At 51.8% G+C, this 15,880-nt stretch overlaps 1 protein-coding gene across 5 annotated transcripts in view; it reads left to right on the top strand.

The window, feature by feature from the left end:
• ASTN2 (astrotactin 2) overlaps window positions 1–15,880 on the top strand; it is a 631,841-nt gene that overhangs the window by 440,343 nt on the left and 175,618 nt on the right. For all 5 annotated transcript variants that reach the window (XM_065572255.1, XM_065572253.1, XM_065572254.1 and 2 more), the window contains one exon: window positions 7,744–8,009. In XM_065572255.1, coding sequence (XP_065428327.1) covers window positions 7,744–8,009 — 266 coding nt within the window. The remainder of the gene's footprint in view (window positions 1–7,743; window positions 8,010–15,880) is intronic.

Raw genomic sequence — 15,880 nt, 5'->3', positions numbered from 1 at the left:
AGTCACCGGCTTTAAATACATTTCCACTCTAAATAAGGCAAAAAGGTGATCGGTTCCCTCAGAAACCCTGCAGCCCTTAGGCATTGCACCCTGACCTTCTCAGGCAACTGAAACTCATCAGAGAGAGAGGCCCAAGGAGCTCACTTCCCTCTTCTTACTTCCTCTTTGGACAAAATTAATGACAAGGTTCAGCTGTGAGGCCCGACTGTTTTAGAGGGATGGTATGGAGGGGCCAACTCTAGGGAAGTCTATGTTGTTTATTCTCCATGGCTGGTTCAGTATTCTTGTTTGACTGCTAAGAAATGGGGAAATTGGTCGGATGATTTTTTTATGATGTGGCTTCTAGGAACTTACCTGAGATCCCACCGGCTCATTTCACAAAGGGTCCCCAGAACTGCCATCCACTGCTGATGACTTTGTCTTCTTGGGCTGGATGGGAACTGGAAATTTAGCACCCAACAGTTCTGTAGCCCTTTCTTAATCTGCCGGGCTGTCTAGTCTTCCAAGCCCTATTGCTTGCAGCTGTGCCCCATGCCTGTGCAATGCAATGAAACACCAACTCTTGATTGAATCACGTTGCACCATTGATCTAAGAAACAACCACCCCTGAGATCAAAGGGAACCCAGTCTGAGAAATGATCCCACCCTCCAAAGTGTTTCGGGATTCAATTGTAATAAAGAAAGGGCATCAATAGCCCAGTTCCCACCTCTCCCCAAAGAATGCTTTGTTAACCATTCTAGCATGACTCACTTGAGCCCCTGAAGAATCTCCCATTACTGAGAGCCCAGGGTGAGCTTGCTGCATAATCAAAGCTCACTGACCAGTGAGGGACCGCCCTGGTTTGCACAAGTATCACAGTCCCCTTGTCCTTTCAAGGAGCAGTTGATCTAGCACCTTGGTTTTGCTTTTTTACATTGATGGGTGAGATCCTAGTACCGCCAGCAGGAACGCCTTGCACTCTGCTCAATGAGAAGTCGTTCTGACCAAGGTCCATGGTGCCAGATCATTCAGAAAAATTGGGCAAGAAGAGGGTAGTTTCCATTGGTCACAGGTGAGGGGAAATGGACTGCACTTCCATTTGAACTATTTGCAGGGCTGGCGCAACCCATTAGGCGACCTAGGCAGTCACCTAGGGCGCTAACATTTGGGGGGCGGTGACCACGGCGGCCGGATCTTCGGCCGCCGCGGTCGGGGGCGGCATTTCAGGGGCGGGACCTTCCGCAGCCTAGGGCGGCAAAAAAGCTGGCGGCGCTCCTGACTATTTGGCTGTTAAACAAGAAATAATCCATTTTCCAAAAGGAGCCGAGGTCAACCTCTCGAGGTGCAAGTCAAAGTCCTGAGCTCCTTTGCCTATCGTCGAAACTGATGCAACCCCTCTCTAAGCTGCCCCACCAGTGTGCTCTAATCCTGAACGAGCTGGGACCCCCTTCGAGGGCAAAAGGGTAGTTCATGGCCCATTTGCTCCTTGACTTCTTCAGGGATTGCCTTGGTCTGCATACAAAACACGGACAGGGCTTTCTTCTACCTCTTCACGTTCTCTCTTTTGAGAGGGAGAGGGATAATCCCAGAAGGATCCCATGCAGGGAAGGACCTGCCTACATACCTCTCGTCCCCAGTCTCCTTTGTACCACACCGCCTAAGCCTCTCTCCCACCCTCTCCCCCTGCTCCTGAGCTCCCTCTGTCCCACACTGGCACTTTCCATTGGCCGGGGCGATGAAGGTCAGCATGATGGATTCATTGCACGGGTTGTTTCTATGGACTGATTTTCTTGCAAAGAGAGATTATATTTTAAAACCAATGGAAGGGCAATTATTGTTTTTATCAAGCCAGCTGTCATTCTGCATGTGTGGAGAGGCTATGCCACCTTCCTTTCCAAGTACATATGCATCTTGTGAGGCGGAGATCCACAAAGCCATCTGTATTCCAGGGCACAGGAATAAAGACAGTCACTTGACTATAAACTTTCTCGGCTACATCAATCAGTCAGTGGTGCCATTTAATGTGTGGCAATGCAGGGGGATTGCTGAATTCATAACTTAGGCCTTCCATGGGTTAACCTTCTCCTGGGGTGAGAGGAGAATTCTGTCTCTAATGTGTATTTAGTCCTAGCCTATCTCAGACTGCTTCTCCAGTAGACCTTGAATTTGACCTGGAAGGACCACGGATTAATGTTTGTTCAGTTCAGTCATTATTTTCTGTGTTATGGTAGCACCTAAGAGCCCAACCACCATTGTGCTAGGCCCTGTACAAACACCTATCAAGAGGGAGTCCCTGCCCCAAAGAGCTTACAATTTAAATAGACAAAAGGCAGGAGAGGAAACAGAGGCACAGAGAGGGGAAATGTCAGAATCAGGAAATTAACACAAGATTTCTGATCCCTAGTCCAGTGCGCTATCCACTCGACCATGTTGCCTCTCAATGCTAGGCTATTTTCAAGCATACTTCCTGAGGGGTGCGTTGGAGAATGCAGTTGCTATGTGGGAGGGGGTGAGAGGGTCCAGCTCCGGGAGGGAGTTTGGGTGCGGGAGAGGGTGAGGGGTCCGGCTCTGGGAGGGAGTTTGGGTGCGGGAGGGGGTGAGGGGTCAGGCTCTGGGAGGGAGTTTGGGTGCAGGAGGGGGTGAAGGGTCGGGCTCTGGGAGGGAGTTTGGGTTCAGGAGGTGGTGAAGGGTCCGTCACTGGGAGGGAGTTTGGGTGCAGGAGGGGGTGAGGGGTCAGGCTCTGGGAGGGAGTTTGGGTGCGGGAGGGGGTGAGGAGTCCAGCTCTGGGAGGGAGTTTGGGTGCAGGAGGGGGTGAAGGGTCAGGCTCTGGGAGGGAGTTTGGCTGCGGGAGGGGGTGAAGGGTCTGGCTCTGGGAGGGAGTTTGGGTGCGGGCTGTGGGCTGGGGTAGAGGGGTTGGGTGCAGGAGACGGTGAAGGGGTGGCGCTTATCTCGGGCGGCTCCCGAAAGTGGCTAGCACATCTCTCTGGCAGCAGCTCCTAGGCATGGGAGGGCAGGGGGTCTTGGTGCACCACTGCCCACAGGCATCATCCCCACAGCTCCACTGGCCGCAGTTCCCGGTCAATGGGAGCTGCAGAATCAGCGCTCGGGGTGGGGGCAGCGTGCGGAGACACCCCTGCCCCCCAGGGATGGTGCTGGCCGCTTCCTGGAGCAGCGCGGAGCCAGGTCAGGTAGGGGAGCCTGCCTTAGCTCCACTGCCGCGCCAGACTGTTAGCACCCAAAATCTCCCGGCTTGGCTGAAGTCGCCACCGGAGGATAGAGCCTGCTTCCAGGAGACTCCCAGTGAAAGCGGGAGGGTTGGCAACCCGCCCTTGGCCTCTGCTGAGACTGGCCACCAGGAGGCCAAGAAGCACTCAGCATGGTGGCAGGAATTTGTGTGTTTGAGAGATTTGGACCTCGGTCTACTACCAGACAGTGCCCTGAGACCACTGTGGGCCTGATCTCCCAACTGAGCACCTACAACATCCATTGACTGCGGCTCTTACCAGGCCTTAACTCAGGCCACCCGCAGCCTTTAGACGTTGAGGCTTTTGGCCAATACCCATCAAACCAGAGATGTCAGGAGGGAAGGCTCCAATCCCACTGTAAATGCCCTGTGTCAACTAGTTCCCCTTCTCTTCCGCTTCCATGCACCTCCCAGCCTCCTCACGTGCCCTCCGTCCCCCGCGCAGTCTGAAAACTGGAATGGAAGCGTCACAGATGAGAGGATTTTTTTTTTATTATTTTTTTTTAATAAATCCACTCAGTAGGTAGAGTAAACAAACAAACAAACAAAACCCCCTTTAACCAGGTCCAGTAACGAGAGGAGGCCTGCAGAAGGGCGCATCCGCTCGCAGCTCCCTCAGCCACTCCACTAAGCTTCGTGGCTTTCTCTGGCAACGTTGGAAGTAGCCTGGAGCCACCTTTCGAGAGCAGAATCCCTCCAGGAATGACTTCCCACTTCCATTCTCTATGTCTGTAGATACTGCTGTCTCCCCAGATATAGAGATGCCTCCTTCACAGCCTTGTTTTGTTTATCTCAGTAACGACCCCGCTTTATTCCCGCCGAAAGGTTGGTTAGTGGGAATGTGTTCGCTCTTCTTGCGATGTCCTTGATCCCGCGTACAGCAGCGTTCTCTGACAGTCAGTCAAAGGACGTGAGGCTCCGTCTCTGGCCCGAAGAGCTTAGAGGATAATGAATGAATGCTGCGGTTATTTGTATTTCTAATTGGCAAGTGCCTTGCCAGATCAGCTGCGTGGCACTGTACACCGAGGACACTTAGGCAACCCTCTTTCTTCCTTAGCCTCGTCCTCAGTGCCACGGGGCTGCTGCCAAGGGCAGTCGCCTCCCCTCATGGTGCCTTTCCTGGGGGTTGCTGCATTCAGTATATATTTGCTGTTACACATGCTCTTTATTTGGCTATGGAACAGAGATTTGTTTCAGCTGTATCAGCTTCCCGAAAGCAGACAGACTGTGCAGCTCCAGGCTCTCTCCCCTGGATCTCCCCACCTGGGAGCCTCTTGCAGCCCTGAAGCTGTGATCTTAAATTGCGTTTCAGACTTTTTAGGTGAGAGACCACTTCTGCTGTCAGAGACGAGGCCGCTCACTGGGAGAGCAAACGCCTGAAGCCTGTTCTCAATTTTTCACTCAGATCTTATTCATGCAAAGCTCTCATTGATCTTGGCAAGAGTTTGGCTGAAGCAGGACCTGAGGATTTATCTCCTTGGAATTAGGACGGCCAGGAAGTTGCACAGTGGTTGCAAACACTTGAATCTGTTTCGGGGGGGAGGGGAGGAAAGCCATGTGCTAATGTTGTAATATTCATTAATAACACGTTGTGCCTCCGTGTCTCCTTTCATCATCGTATCTCAAAACACTTTGCAATGAGGATTGAGCGTCGGACCCCCCGCTTGGGGTGGAGAATGTTATGAGCCTCACGACAGGAGCAGGATTTTCTGCTTAGAAGAAACCTTTTCCTCCAACCTACCTTCAAATGCTCCTTTGCCTTGTGTTGGGTAACCCGCTGTTTTGCTTTGGGCTTGGTTTGTTCCCTACCCAGCAAGCTCTTTCATTGATCTATATTTGGGACTGACCCAGCATCGTGACCTCACGTGACAACATGGCAATGCTGTATGGTGAGGTGAGGGGGTATCGAGATGTGTCAGCTTGGTTCTCGAGGAGAGAACTTCAGAGGTGGCAGATGTAAAGCTCCATGCTGTAGCCTGCTCCATGAGCAGCAAGAAGGTCATTCCAGGTCCCAGTCATCCTCACTACAGAGAAGCATATTTCTAACATTCAACATATTTCCCACCCCCTTTCTATTCAGTTTCGGAGCCCTACTCCTTACTATACCCTCCACAACAGATAGCCAGAGGGATCTAGACTGTTCTCAGTGGTACCAGATGGCAGAACAAGGAGTAATGGTCTCAAGTTGCAGTGGTGGAGGTTTAGGTTGGATATTAGGAAAAACTTTTTCACTAGGAGGGTGGTGAAGCACTGGAATGGGTTACCTAGGGAGGTGGTGGAATCTCCTTTCTTAGAGGTTTTTAAGGTCAGGCTTGACAAAGCCCTGGCTGGGATGATTTAGTTGGGAATTGGTTCTGCTTTGAGCAGGGGGTTGGACTAGATGACCTCCTGAGGTCCCTTCCAACCCTGATATTCTATGATTCTTTGATTCTATGATTCAGTAGCGGGGTGGGAACGGGATTTGAACCAGAGTTCCACCAACTTTGACATGGCCATTTTGGAGGTGGAACATTGTTTGGGACAGGGACTGTCACATACTATCTATTTGTACAGCACCCAGCATCGGGAAGCCCTAAGGTGATTGGTATCTAGGTACCACCCTAGTTTAAATAATAATAATTAATAATTAATTAATACTCAATTATAATGATCACAGACTTGTCTCACACCAGAAAACGGGGCTATCAGGCCTGACAGCTGGTTCATGTAACCTAGAATCTTGCCCAGTACTTGACGATTAAGAGTATATCGAGATGCTTGCCATCCCCAAGTGGTGCATTTCTGTGCATTGGGGAAGAACGGAAGGTTGGGGGGGCATCATTCCTTCCTGACCTCAGCTGCCTGAAGCTTCCTGTCTTTGATCCTCACAGAGCAAACACCTCCCATGGTTTGCACCCAGAAACCCACAGCAAAACCCCAGTGAAAGTGGTTTTGCATGTCCGAGACCTGAAATCCCGCAACAGCCACCGTCTCCCTGCAAAGTAGGTGCAAAGTTGTTGGAAAGAGTCATGAGCCTTCCAGCAGAACTGGCTTGGAATTAAGGCGCTGTGTCTGGGTGAGCTTTCATTAGTATTGGTGGTGTATTGGACAGCACCATTCCTAAGCAGAAGAGCTGGCCAGCTTTGATTTTGTTGACATTTTTTTCTTTCCAATGAAAAATAGTGGGTGGGTGTTTGTTTTCTTTTGTGTTTTCCTAAATGAAAATCATTTAGATAATGGCATAGAGAGTACACTTATAAAGTCTGTGGATGATACCAAGCTGGGAGAGGTTGTAAGTGCTTTGGAGGATTGAAATTCAAAATGATCAAGACAAATGGGAGAAATGGTCTGAAGTCCATAGGATGAAATGCAATCAGCATAAATACAAAGTACTCTACTTAGGAAGGAACAATCAGTTGCACATACAAAACAGGAAATGACTGCCTAGGAAGGAGTACTGCGGAAAGGGATCTGGGGGGTCAGAGTGGATCACAAGCTAAATATGAGTCAACAGTGTGACACTGTTGTAAAAAAAGAAAACATCATTCTGCGATGTATTACCTGGAGTACTGTGTCCAGTTCTGGGTGCCACATTTCAGGAAAGATGTGGACAAATTGGAGAAAGTCCAGAGAAGAGCAACAAAAATTACTAAAAGTCTAGAAAACGTGACTTGTAAGGGAAGATTGAAAAAAAAATGGATTTATTTAGTCTGGAGATGAGAAGACTGAGAGGGAACATGATGATAATTTTCAAGTACATAAAAGGTTGTTACAAGGAGGAGGTAGAAAAATTGTTCTTCTTAACCTCTGAGGATAGGACAAGAAGCAATGGGCTTAAATTGCAGCCAGGGAGGTTTAGGTTGGATATAAGGAAAAACTTCCTGTCAGGGTGGTTAAGCACTGGAATACATTGCCCAGGGAGGTTGTGGAATCTCCATCAGTTGAGATATTTAAGATCAGGTTAGATAAACGCCTGTCAGGGATGGTTTAGATAATACTTAGTCCTGCCATGAGAGCAGGGGATTGGACTAGATCACCTCTCGAGGTCCCTTCCAGTCCTACGATTCTATGAAAAATGTCTTTTCTGATGGGTATATTCCCTTTTGTTTCACTGGAAAAAGGGACAGGGAGGGAAGAAAATAAGGGAGACAAAGAGGAAAGGGCAACTGAAAACCATTTTTTTTCAAAAACCAAAAATTGTTGCTTCTCATTTTATTGAAAAATCAAAAAAAAAACCCAAATCTGCAAATTAAAGCACAAAAATGTTCATTTCTTTAGAAACATTTCACTGAAAATACGTCCCATTTTTCAACCAGCCCCACCAAACAGCAATGTGAAAATCTCCTGTTTCTCTTGCTCTCCCTTCCCTTCTCTTGGGCCTCCCTCCCAGCCTGGTCCCACACGACCTGCGCTGTAAGCAGCTGCATTTATCCTGACTGCTGTGGCGTTTGGTTTGGCGACAGAAAATGTTTGACCGGGCTGAAATTTATTTTGCGCTGGTCTTTTTTTCCCCCCTCCCTTCTCCCCATTCCCTAAACAGAAACGACTGAACTCGGTACAAAGAAGGAGCTCAAGTCTATGCCATTCATCACCTACCTCTCAGGCCTGCTGACAGCTCAGATGCTCTCGGACGACCAGCTGATCTCAGGCGTGGAGATCCACTGCGAAGAAAAGGGCCGCTGCCCCTCCACCTGCCACTTGTGTCGGCGCCCAGGCAAAGAGCAGCTCAGCCCAGCCCCGGTGCTGCTGGAAATTAACCGGGTGGTGCCCCTGTACACGCTGATACCGGACAATGACACGAAGGAGGTGAGTGAGGTGGTGAGGAAACCTGCTCTGGAAACTCCTCTCTCGCTCCCTGCTTTCCTCGCCTCTTCTCTTCTTCCCGTCAATCTCTCTATCCAGTTTGGAAGCGCTTTGGGGAAATTCTTTGTATTTTTGTTCTGTGTTTGTACAGCCCCTAGCACAATGGGGTTCTGGTTCGTGACTGGGGCTTCTAGCCACTGCCGCAAAACAAATAATACCTCTCTGTCAGATCCATTGATCCTACACTAGTCGTCACAGTATCTGAGAGCCTAACCAAATTATCCTCACCACCATAGAAAGGACAAAATATGGCATTGTGTCCATGTGTCTCAAGCAGCCTGGGAGCGTCCCTCCCTCCCCCCCATCTCTCCTTTTCTCACCGTTTCTCTTGATTCCCTCTCTCTCTCTCCTGCTCCCCTTTCAGTATCCAAATCATTCTCCCCTTGGATGCAAAGCAGAACAGTACCGGCAGCATGTGTGTGTGTGTGTGTGTGTGTGTGTTCGTTCCTTACGGTCATCCACGGCTGAAAACAGAGGTCTGGATCTTTCCCATGGACGCCCCTCGGATTCAACAAACCAGGACCTGGGGTGGCACCCCTTGGCTGCGCCTGGGGAACCTGGTGGAGCTTCTCAGTGCCGTGGTACTTTGCAAATTACAGCCCAAATCTCAGCCCATCCCGTGCATAGGGAACGGGGCCTGGGAACAGGCCCCTGGGATTCACCCAACCAGCCACTGGAGGTCACTGTTACTCTAACAGGTGCAGGCGACGCTAAGATCAGCCTCCTCTCTGGCACTGGTTTCTCTCCTGTCTCTTGCTCTCTGCAAATCCTGCAGGAACGTAAATGTTAATCAGATGTAGATTTATTTGCTGGTTTCCCCGGTCCCTGCTCCCCCCCCCCGGCCCCCAATCCAAAAATGACAGACCTGTTTAAAGTCACTTATTAGCACCGAGCCTGCACTTGATTAAGGGGCTCAGAGCGAGCCAGCGCGCGGCAGCTGTGGGTGGGACGAGGGGAGCTGCAGGTCTGGAAACAATACCAGCCCCGAGTAGAGGTGTGACCACCTAGTGTGGTTCTCCCGCGCTCTCCCACACCCTCAGAGGGCAGAGCACCTCTCTCTCTCTCTGCCTCCTTCCCTCCTCCTGGGCCTGTCCATTCTTCTCTCTGCCCCTCGCTCTCCTTCCGTCTCCTTCTCCACCCCAATCTGCCTGCCTCTCTCCGCGTAGCCGTTTCTCACTCTTCCCTCAGTCTCCCTTGTTTCTCTTCCATCCGTCTTTATCTCCCCCCCCACCCCCGCCTCCATCAGTCTGTCCCTCTTTGCAACGGCCGCTGCCTCTCACAATCCCTCCATCTTTCTCCAACCTCCGCTTCTTTCCACCCATAGGAAGAGTCTGCACTTCCTTGGCAAAGGCTCTCCTTTCCCCTCTGTGCCCTGGGTTGGCCCAGCCGGCCCCTGATCATGGCTTTTAAAGCTGCCCGTCCTTTAACGTGGCTGGGGAGCTTCTCCCACTTGCGGCAGGTGACGTGCAGGAGGATTGCAGTGTCAGGAAGCAGGTGTAGCCCTAGCTGCCCCACCTGGACCTGGAGACCTCAGACTGGCAGACTTCATGGCCCTGGTGTAGCCATGCTACTAGCCTGGGCTACGCCGGCACCGGCTTCTTCTTTCCCTCCCCCCTTTGCAGTGAAGGAGCATAGAAGTTGGACATTGCTGGCTCTTGGTGTCTAAGCAGCCTCTGTGCATCCACCACCAGCATCATCCCATCAGCATGCCCTCTCCTTCCATGTGAGAACTTCTGCTTGGACAGCAACAACCCCTCTTCCCCCAGCCAGACCCAGGAACGAACAGGGCGGGATTTCCTTTGAGACCTGGGATTGATGCGCGGAGGTTGATGCACACACTGGCTTCTTCCCGGACACCAAGACAGGAGGGAGCGATTTGCAGCTTCATGCAGGCAGCCAGCTCCCAGAATAACCCAACAAGACAATGGCTGCTCGGTCTCTGGAGCGCCCTCCCTTACGCCTAGCAGCAGAGGGGGCTGCCTGCTCCACAGTCAGGGTGTGGGGCAGGGACAGAGAGTGAAGGCTGCCGAAGGCCAACGTGGATCCCAGGGGGATTTGGGAATCAGCAGGCAGTGTGTGTGTGTCGGGGTCGAATAGCCTGGAGCGGGCACTGAGCCACAGTGATGCGGGTCGGTAGGTTGGGATGTTACTGAGATGGAGAATGGGGGCAGGGTCGTTCCCTCGGGATGCTCTGCAAGATGTCAGTTTGTTTTGGGGAAGGGGAATGGGTTCACCAGCAGGCAAGGGGTTAATGGCGGGGAAAAAAGAGAGCGAGAGAGACCAAGCCAGTCTAAAGAGCTCCTGCTGCTACTGCTCATCCGCCAGGAAGTAGGACAGCTTCTCCGCCGCTCCCTTTCCCATACGCTGGCCTGTGCAAGGAGGCAGTGCGGCCTTCCAGTCTCCTCATCTCATTCTCCTCCTGGAACGCGCCCCCTCACCCCTCCCTCCTCCGCTACCATGATGCGGCCATCCCCTCCCAACCGCCTCCTCCCTCTGGGTGCCCAGAGTTCAGATCTCACTCTTCCCAGGCTCCGAGCAGAAGCAAAGTTCCCATGTGCCCTGCCCTGGAAGGGCCTCCGGTTTGGCTTGGTGAGTTGGACACGGGCTGCGTTTCTCCAGCAGCAGCGTCACTCCCTCCCTCCGTCCCGCGGAAGAGAGACTGTCCCACCGGCCGCAGTTGGAACCGAGCCCCGAATTGTACTTTCTGCTGAGGCCCTGGAAAAACCAACCACCCTTCTACGGAGACTTTGATTAATGCGCGCGTGCTCCTCCCTGCACCTGCTACATTTGCACACAGAGAAGCATGCCCCCCAAGGGAGCCTGTCTCTGTAGGCGGGGGTTCCATGCATGTGCGTGCAAATTCGAGGGAGAAGGAGCCTTCCCCTCCCTTCCCCCAACCCTTTCTGCATCAGCAGCTGTTCCTGCCAATGGCGGAGCTTGGATCTGAGCTGCGTATTCTCTTGCGCCTGTGCAGCCCATGCCAAAGAGCGGGGGAAGGCTGCTCTCAGAACTGCAGGAGAAGGCGTCTCAGAGGCGGAGGGGCGCAGGAGAACACTCAGGGAAGCGGTAGATGCGTGCGGTGTTGGCGGATGGTGGTCAGCTGAGTACATGGTATGTGCCAGAGAGTGACCATGTGGTACCATTGCACCGCAGCCCAGGCCTACACCTCCTTTGTCTGTCTAGAGTCTCTGATGCTTGCCTTTGCTACAGGCCCCACTTGCCCACCCACGGTCCTGCTAGGGGTCCTGTTTTTGTCTGTGGCAGGACACAGGTAATTAATTCCTTTTGTCTTCCATATCCACCCCCACCACAGCTTGCTCTCTGTCTTTTGCTGTCCATCTCCCTCTCAGTTATTTCATATCACTTCCTATTTTCTTCTGTTCCATTCTTTCCCCCTTTCTCTCCCTCCTCCTTTTACATTTATTTTTAAACCTTTTTATCATCTGGTCTGCCCGCCCCTTTCTCCCCATTCCTTCCCTCTGCTCCTCGCTTTCTCTGCTCCTCCCCTCCTTGTGCTTCAGTCACTTTCAGCAGATTATTCTCCCCTTTAACTCTGCATCCTCTGCTGGGTGAGACGGCTTCCTACCTATTCAGAGCCAATCAGCCGTAATTCACAGCTGCCAGCCATGAGCCCCCAGTAAGAACTTACCGTCGCTACTGTGGGAAACTGAGTCAGGTCTCTCCATCCCAGTGTGGGCAGAGAGAGCCAAGATGTACACTGCATGGCAGCCTGGGTGCCCCCGACATGATTTCTACTGGGGAGAGCGCAGCGTCCCCATTGACAGAAAGAATTGGGGTTGAAATGATGCAGGCCCTCTGTTGTAAAGAAGTTGGCATCCTACAGGGTAAGGATTGCCGGTAGGAGAATGTGCAGTGGAAACTTTCATGACGCCCATGGGCTAAGTTCACTCCCTATTGAAATTAATCCTACCAAATTGTCCCGGCCAGGGCATGGGTCAGTCAGGTTAGTGGGTAGGGCTGGAGTCAGAAACCAAGAACCAACGCCGAGGTCAGAAGCCAAGAACCAAAGCAAGGCAAAGGAGCAGGGTCTGTCATAGACCCAGATGGGGATCCACCTGGTTGCACAGACCACTTCTTGGTGTCTTAAGTAGCGCGCCTGGAGCAATCAGGGCCCCCATGAGCACTGCCAGACAGGCCCTCTGTGGGGAGCACATTCGGTGGTACTTGGCCCCTCTGGGCTCACAGCCTGTTGGTCGCCGTTGGGCCAGAACTGTGGAGTGGTGACATGGATCCTGCTCAGTGTCCAGCAGACCTAGGTTCTAGCCCTCCTGCTCCTCACACAGAGAATTCCTACTCCTGTGGGAGCACAGCGTTCTCTCCGTCCTCTCCACGCACCGAGGTGGGGAGCTAGGGTCAGGCATTTTACTAGGAGATAAAGGAGACCAGACTGAGCTCTGGCTACCAAGTCCCTATCTCACTAGAGGAGTTCATCGTAGTATCTGAGCAGCTTACAGCTATTAATGGGTTTTACCCCTACACTGCGGAGGTGCAGGGCAGATTTAGTGACTTACGTGAGGTCACACAGAGTGGCAGAGCCAGGAACTGAACACAGGTTCTCCTGAGTTCTAGTCTCCAGGCCCAGCTACCAGTGCCCTCCCCAGCCAGAGCTGAGTTATGTGCGCATACAGACGTGCACCATTCTTCTCGTGCCTGTCCCTCCCCCACATTGGGTCTTTGCCCTGTTTTGGTTCTTTGAAAGTTTCTTTCCTGTTGAGGGGACAATTGTGAGCTACTTTACGCACCAAAGCAAGGATGTAAGAGGTTACCAGCTTCCCCCTGCACATGCAACCCCATATCATGGGTCAGTGCATGAAAGGGACAGCAGCTTTTAATGCAGCGTTACTCCCCATCCTGCATGAATGGGCAGACGGGACCTGCAGTGGGAAGAGCCTTGACTCCTCCCTCCCTCGCCACGCACCAGTACTGATGGGGAAGTGATCTGTACCAAGCATAGAGCTGGCATGGATAACTTCCCCCACCCCAGAGTATGGGGAGACCAGGAGGAACCAGGTGATTCTCAAAATCCCACTGCGGTTCCTGGCCTGCTCCCAGGGCAGGGTAGCTATGTGCTGCCCCTTATGTGGGATAGGCTGTAAAATGACACTCTGGCTCTAGGTGATGATTTGCTGTAAGAGAGCAGAAGGGAAAGGTAATAAAACATTGACCGGCAAAGCATCAGGACTGGGGACTTGGAGATACTGATTGACCTTTAGCACAAACAACAAATGTCGGTGTCTAGGACTACCACTCAAACCCCAAGCTGGCCGGCCTGGTGTGAATACTCAGCCCAGAGAGACAGACTTCACTGCAACAGCCATGCAACATGAATCACACACTAACTAGCCTAGTGTTTTCCTCTAAGCACAGGATCCCCAGTTATTCCTCCAAAAACTCCCGTTTGCTGTCTCCTGTGGGAGTGGGTAATAGTCAATTGATGTAGCTAATGCTCTCCTGTAGTGTCTGCAAGCAGATAATGAGTTCTTCGCCTTTATTTAGTAAATAACCTGTGGGTTGATTCTTTGATAGTAAATATTTGAATTTTCCTGTGTGTTGCCAGGCTGCAACTGGTCCCAAAAGTCACATGCTGGATGGTATTTCTGCTTGCAGATTGGATGCACAAGCACTTCACGCGTCCGTGCTTGGGTCTGAGGATTCAAACTTTGCTTTCTGCAAATACTTGCACACGTGGATCTTCAAAATTCTCTTTCCGCAAACGTTTTCCCAGCTACTCAACTGCTCCAGTGTCCGTGGGACTCAGCGACAGGTCCAAGGAAATTCATTTCAAAATTCAAACACCGATTCATGGCCTTCTCTGGCTATCTGTGCTGTGATGCATGGACTGTTAATAAAGGCTTCTGCAGTGAAAGGACTGCCCGTTCTCCACGGAGAACTCCAGCTCTACCAGTCAAATTGGTGCGACTCAACTGTCTTGAGTGGAGAGGGTGACTTTGTTGCCTCTTTTCAGTGTATAACTACTACCCAGCTTGGTTTCCCGTGAGCTCCGGTCCTCTGATTCCTGCCTAAGTCGAGCCTGATGCGAATAGGCAGAGGCTGTGACTAAGGCATGCACTGGGGGGCATCTTCTCACTAGAGGTCTCTGGGGACCATGTCAGTGTGTAGGCTAGTCTGCTGTCTTTGTACTGCTTCAGTCTGCTCATGCACCGTAACACCACAGGCACTGTAACAGTGGGTTTGAACAATGGTCCATCTGTGCCAGGATCCTGTCTCTGACAACGATCCGTCAGAGTTTCAGAGAGAGGTGCAACATACTCTTTATTGTCAGTTTACTGAGGTTTCTCCCTCTCCTCCATCATGTATTGGTCAGTTCAGCTTGTGCACTGAAGCACAAAGGTTTCTGTCCATCGTACATCTTTGTTCTGTCTTATGGAAAAGCTCCCTCTCCCCGTGACCCTTGGCACAGAATGCAATCAAATGAACACAGCAGCCGTCGAACAGCCCCACAGGAAGAGACATGTAACAACAGCGTTTTCTCAGACAGGCTCCAATGCCAAGGAAAGGAATCACTCCACCCTGCCTTTGGGAGGGTGCGGTTTAGATGTCTGCCATGGTCATTTGGTCTCCTGGTCATTAGCCCCTGCTATTCCACCAATGTATTCCTACCCTGCATTGGCCTCGCATCCACCTCTTGGGTCGGGCAAGGTGATTCTCATTGCACCTGGAGTTTCCCTGGCACTGCTCTCCAACTTTGAGCTGGGGGAACATCCATCTCCTGCAACGACCGGGCAGGGGGAATTCCTCCAGCTCTGAGCGCAGCAAAGCCTGTAATATTATCATTCTCACCTTTCTGCTTCTTTGACTTCTCAGCTCTCTGCAGCTGTGTGATTGACTAGCAGCCCTGCTCCTGATAATCACCCAGAGGCACAGGCTGAGAAAGAGAGAGACATCAGGTTTGCGTACTCTGTAAACCTCCAAGTCCCCTGGAAGAGGCGGTTGGAAAACGAGCCAGCCCGCTAACCCAGTGAGGCAGCGGGAAGAGAATGGAGCTTATGCTTCCCCCCCACACACTCTGAACATCACAGTATTGAGACCTAGAAGATTCAGTGCATGCACAGAACGCTGGTTACCTGCAGGAATCCACCTTCTGCACCGATCGCCAGCCAAGGGATCCTGGTTTGAGGGGGTCAAACCTGACTGGCTGGGATCTTCCTCTTTCAAGATATTATTTTCCTTTGCATTGCACTTTCCCCCATCAACCAAACCGAAAAAAAAAGCTCTCCCGGAGCAGCTCAGCCAGCTGCAGAAACGCTTAGAGGGTTGCGGGGGAAGGGGAGCAAGGGGAGATTAATCTCGTCTCCTGCGGGAGATGGATTCAAAGCTCTGTTTGTATGTAAGGAGACAAATGAACTTCTAGTTAGAATTTTAGGAGGCCTCTGGGGCCTTTATTTAATTTTAAACGTGAGTAATTTCAGCGTCAATCTCTAGCCGTGTCGCCCTTGCAGCAAAGAACAGGCAGGGCTTGCCGCGTGACTGGAGCTGCCAGGGTGCATGGTCAAAAACACCCACGGCAGTCTAGGTACCGTCACCTCCCACATGGCCTCGGTAAGAGGAGAGGCCAGGCTCCCTTCGCACCCTGGTTCTTCCTCAGCTGAAGGAACTGCCCAGCGTCCACTGAGCAGTGCTGACCTCGGTGGACTCTATGGGGGCATTTCTTTATCTCCCCTACCCCAAGTGAAGACCTCTCACTCCACAGCATGTGAGAGTCCTGTGACAGATCCTCCCGCCTGCACCGTACCACTGTGAGTGTGTGTGTGGGGTGGGGGGAGGTTTCTTTA

The sequence above is a fragment of the Chrysemys picta genome, chromosome 18, assembly GCF_011386835.1.
Source record: "Chrysemys picta bellii isolate R12L10 chromosome 18, ASM1138683v2, whole genome shotgun sequence".
In the NCBI taxonomy this organism is placed as follows: domain Eukaryota; kingdom Metazoa; phylum Chordata; order Testudines; family Emydidae; genus Chrysemys; species Chrysemys picta.
This window is presented reverse-complemented; position numbering and strand designations above follow the sequence as displayed.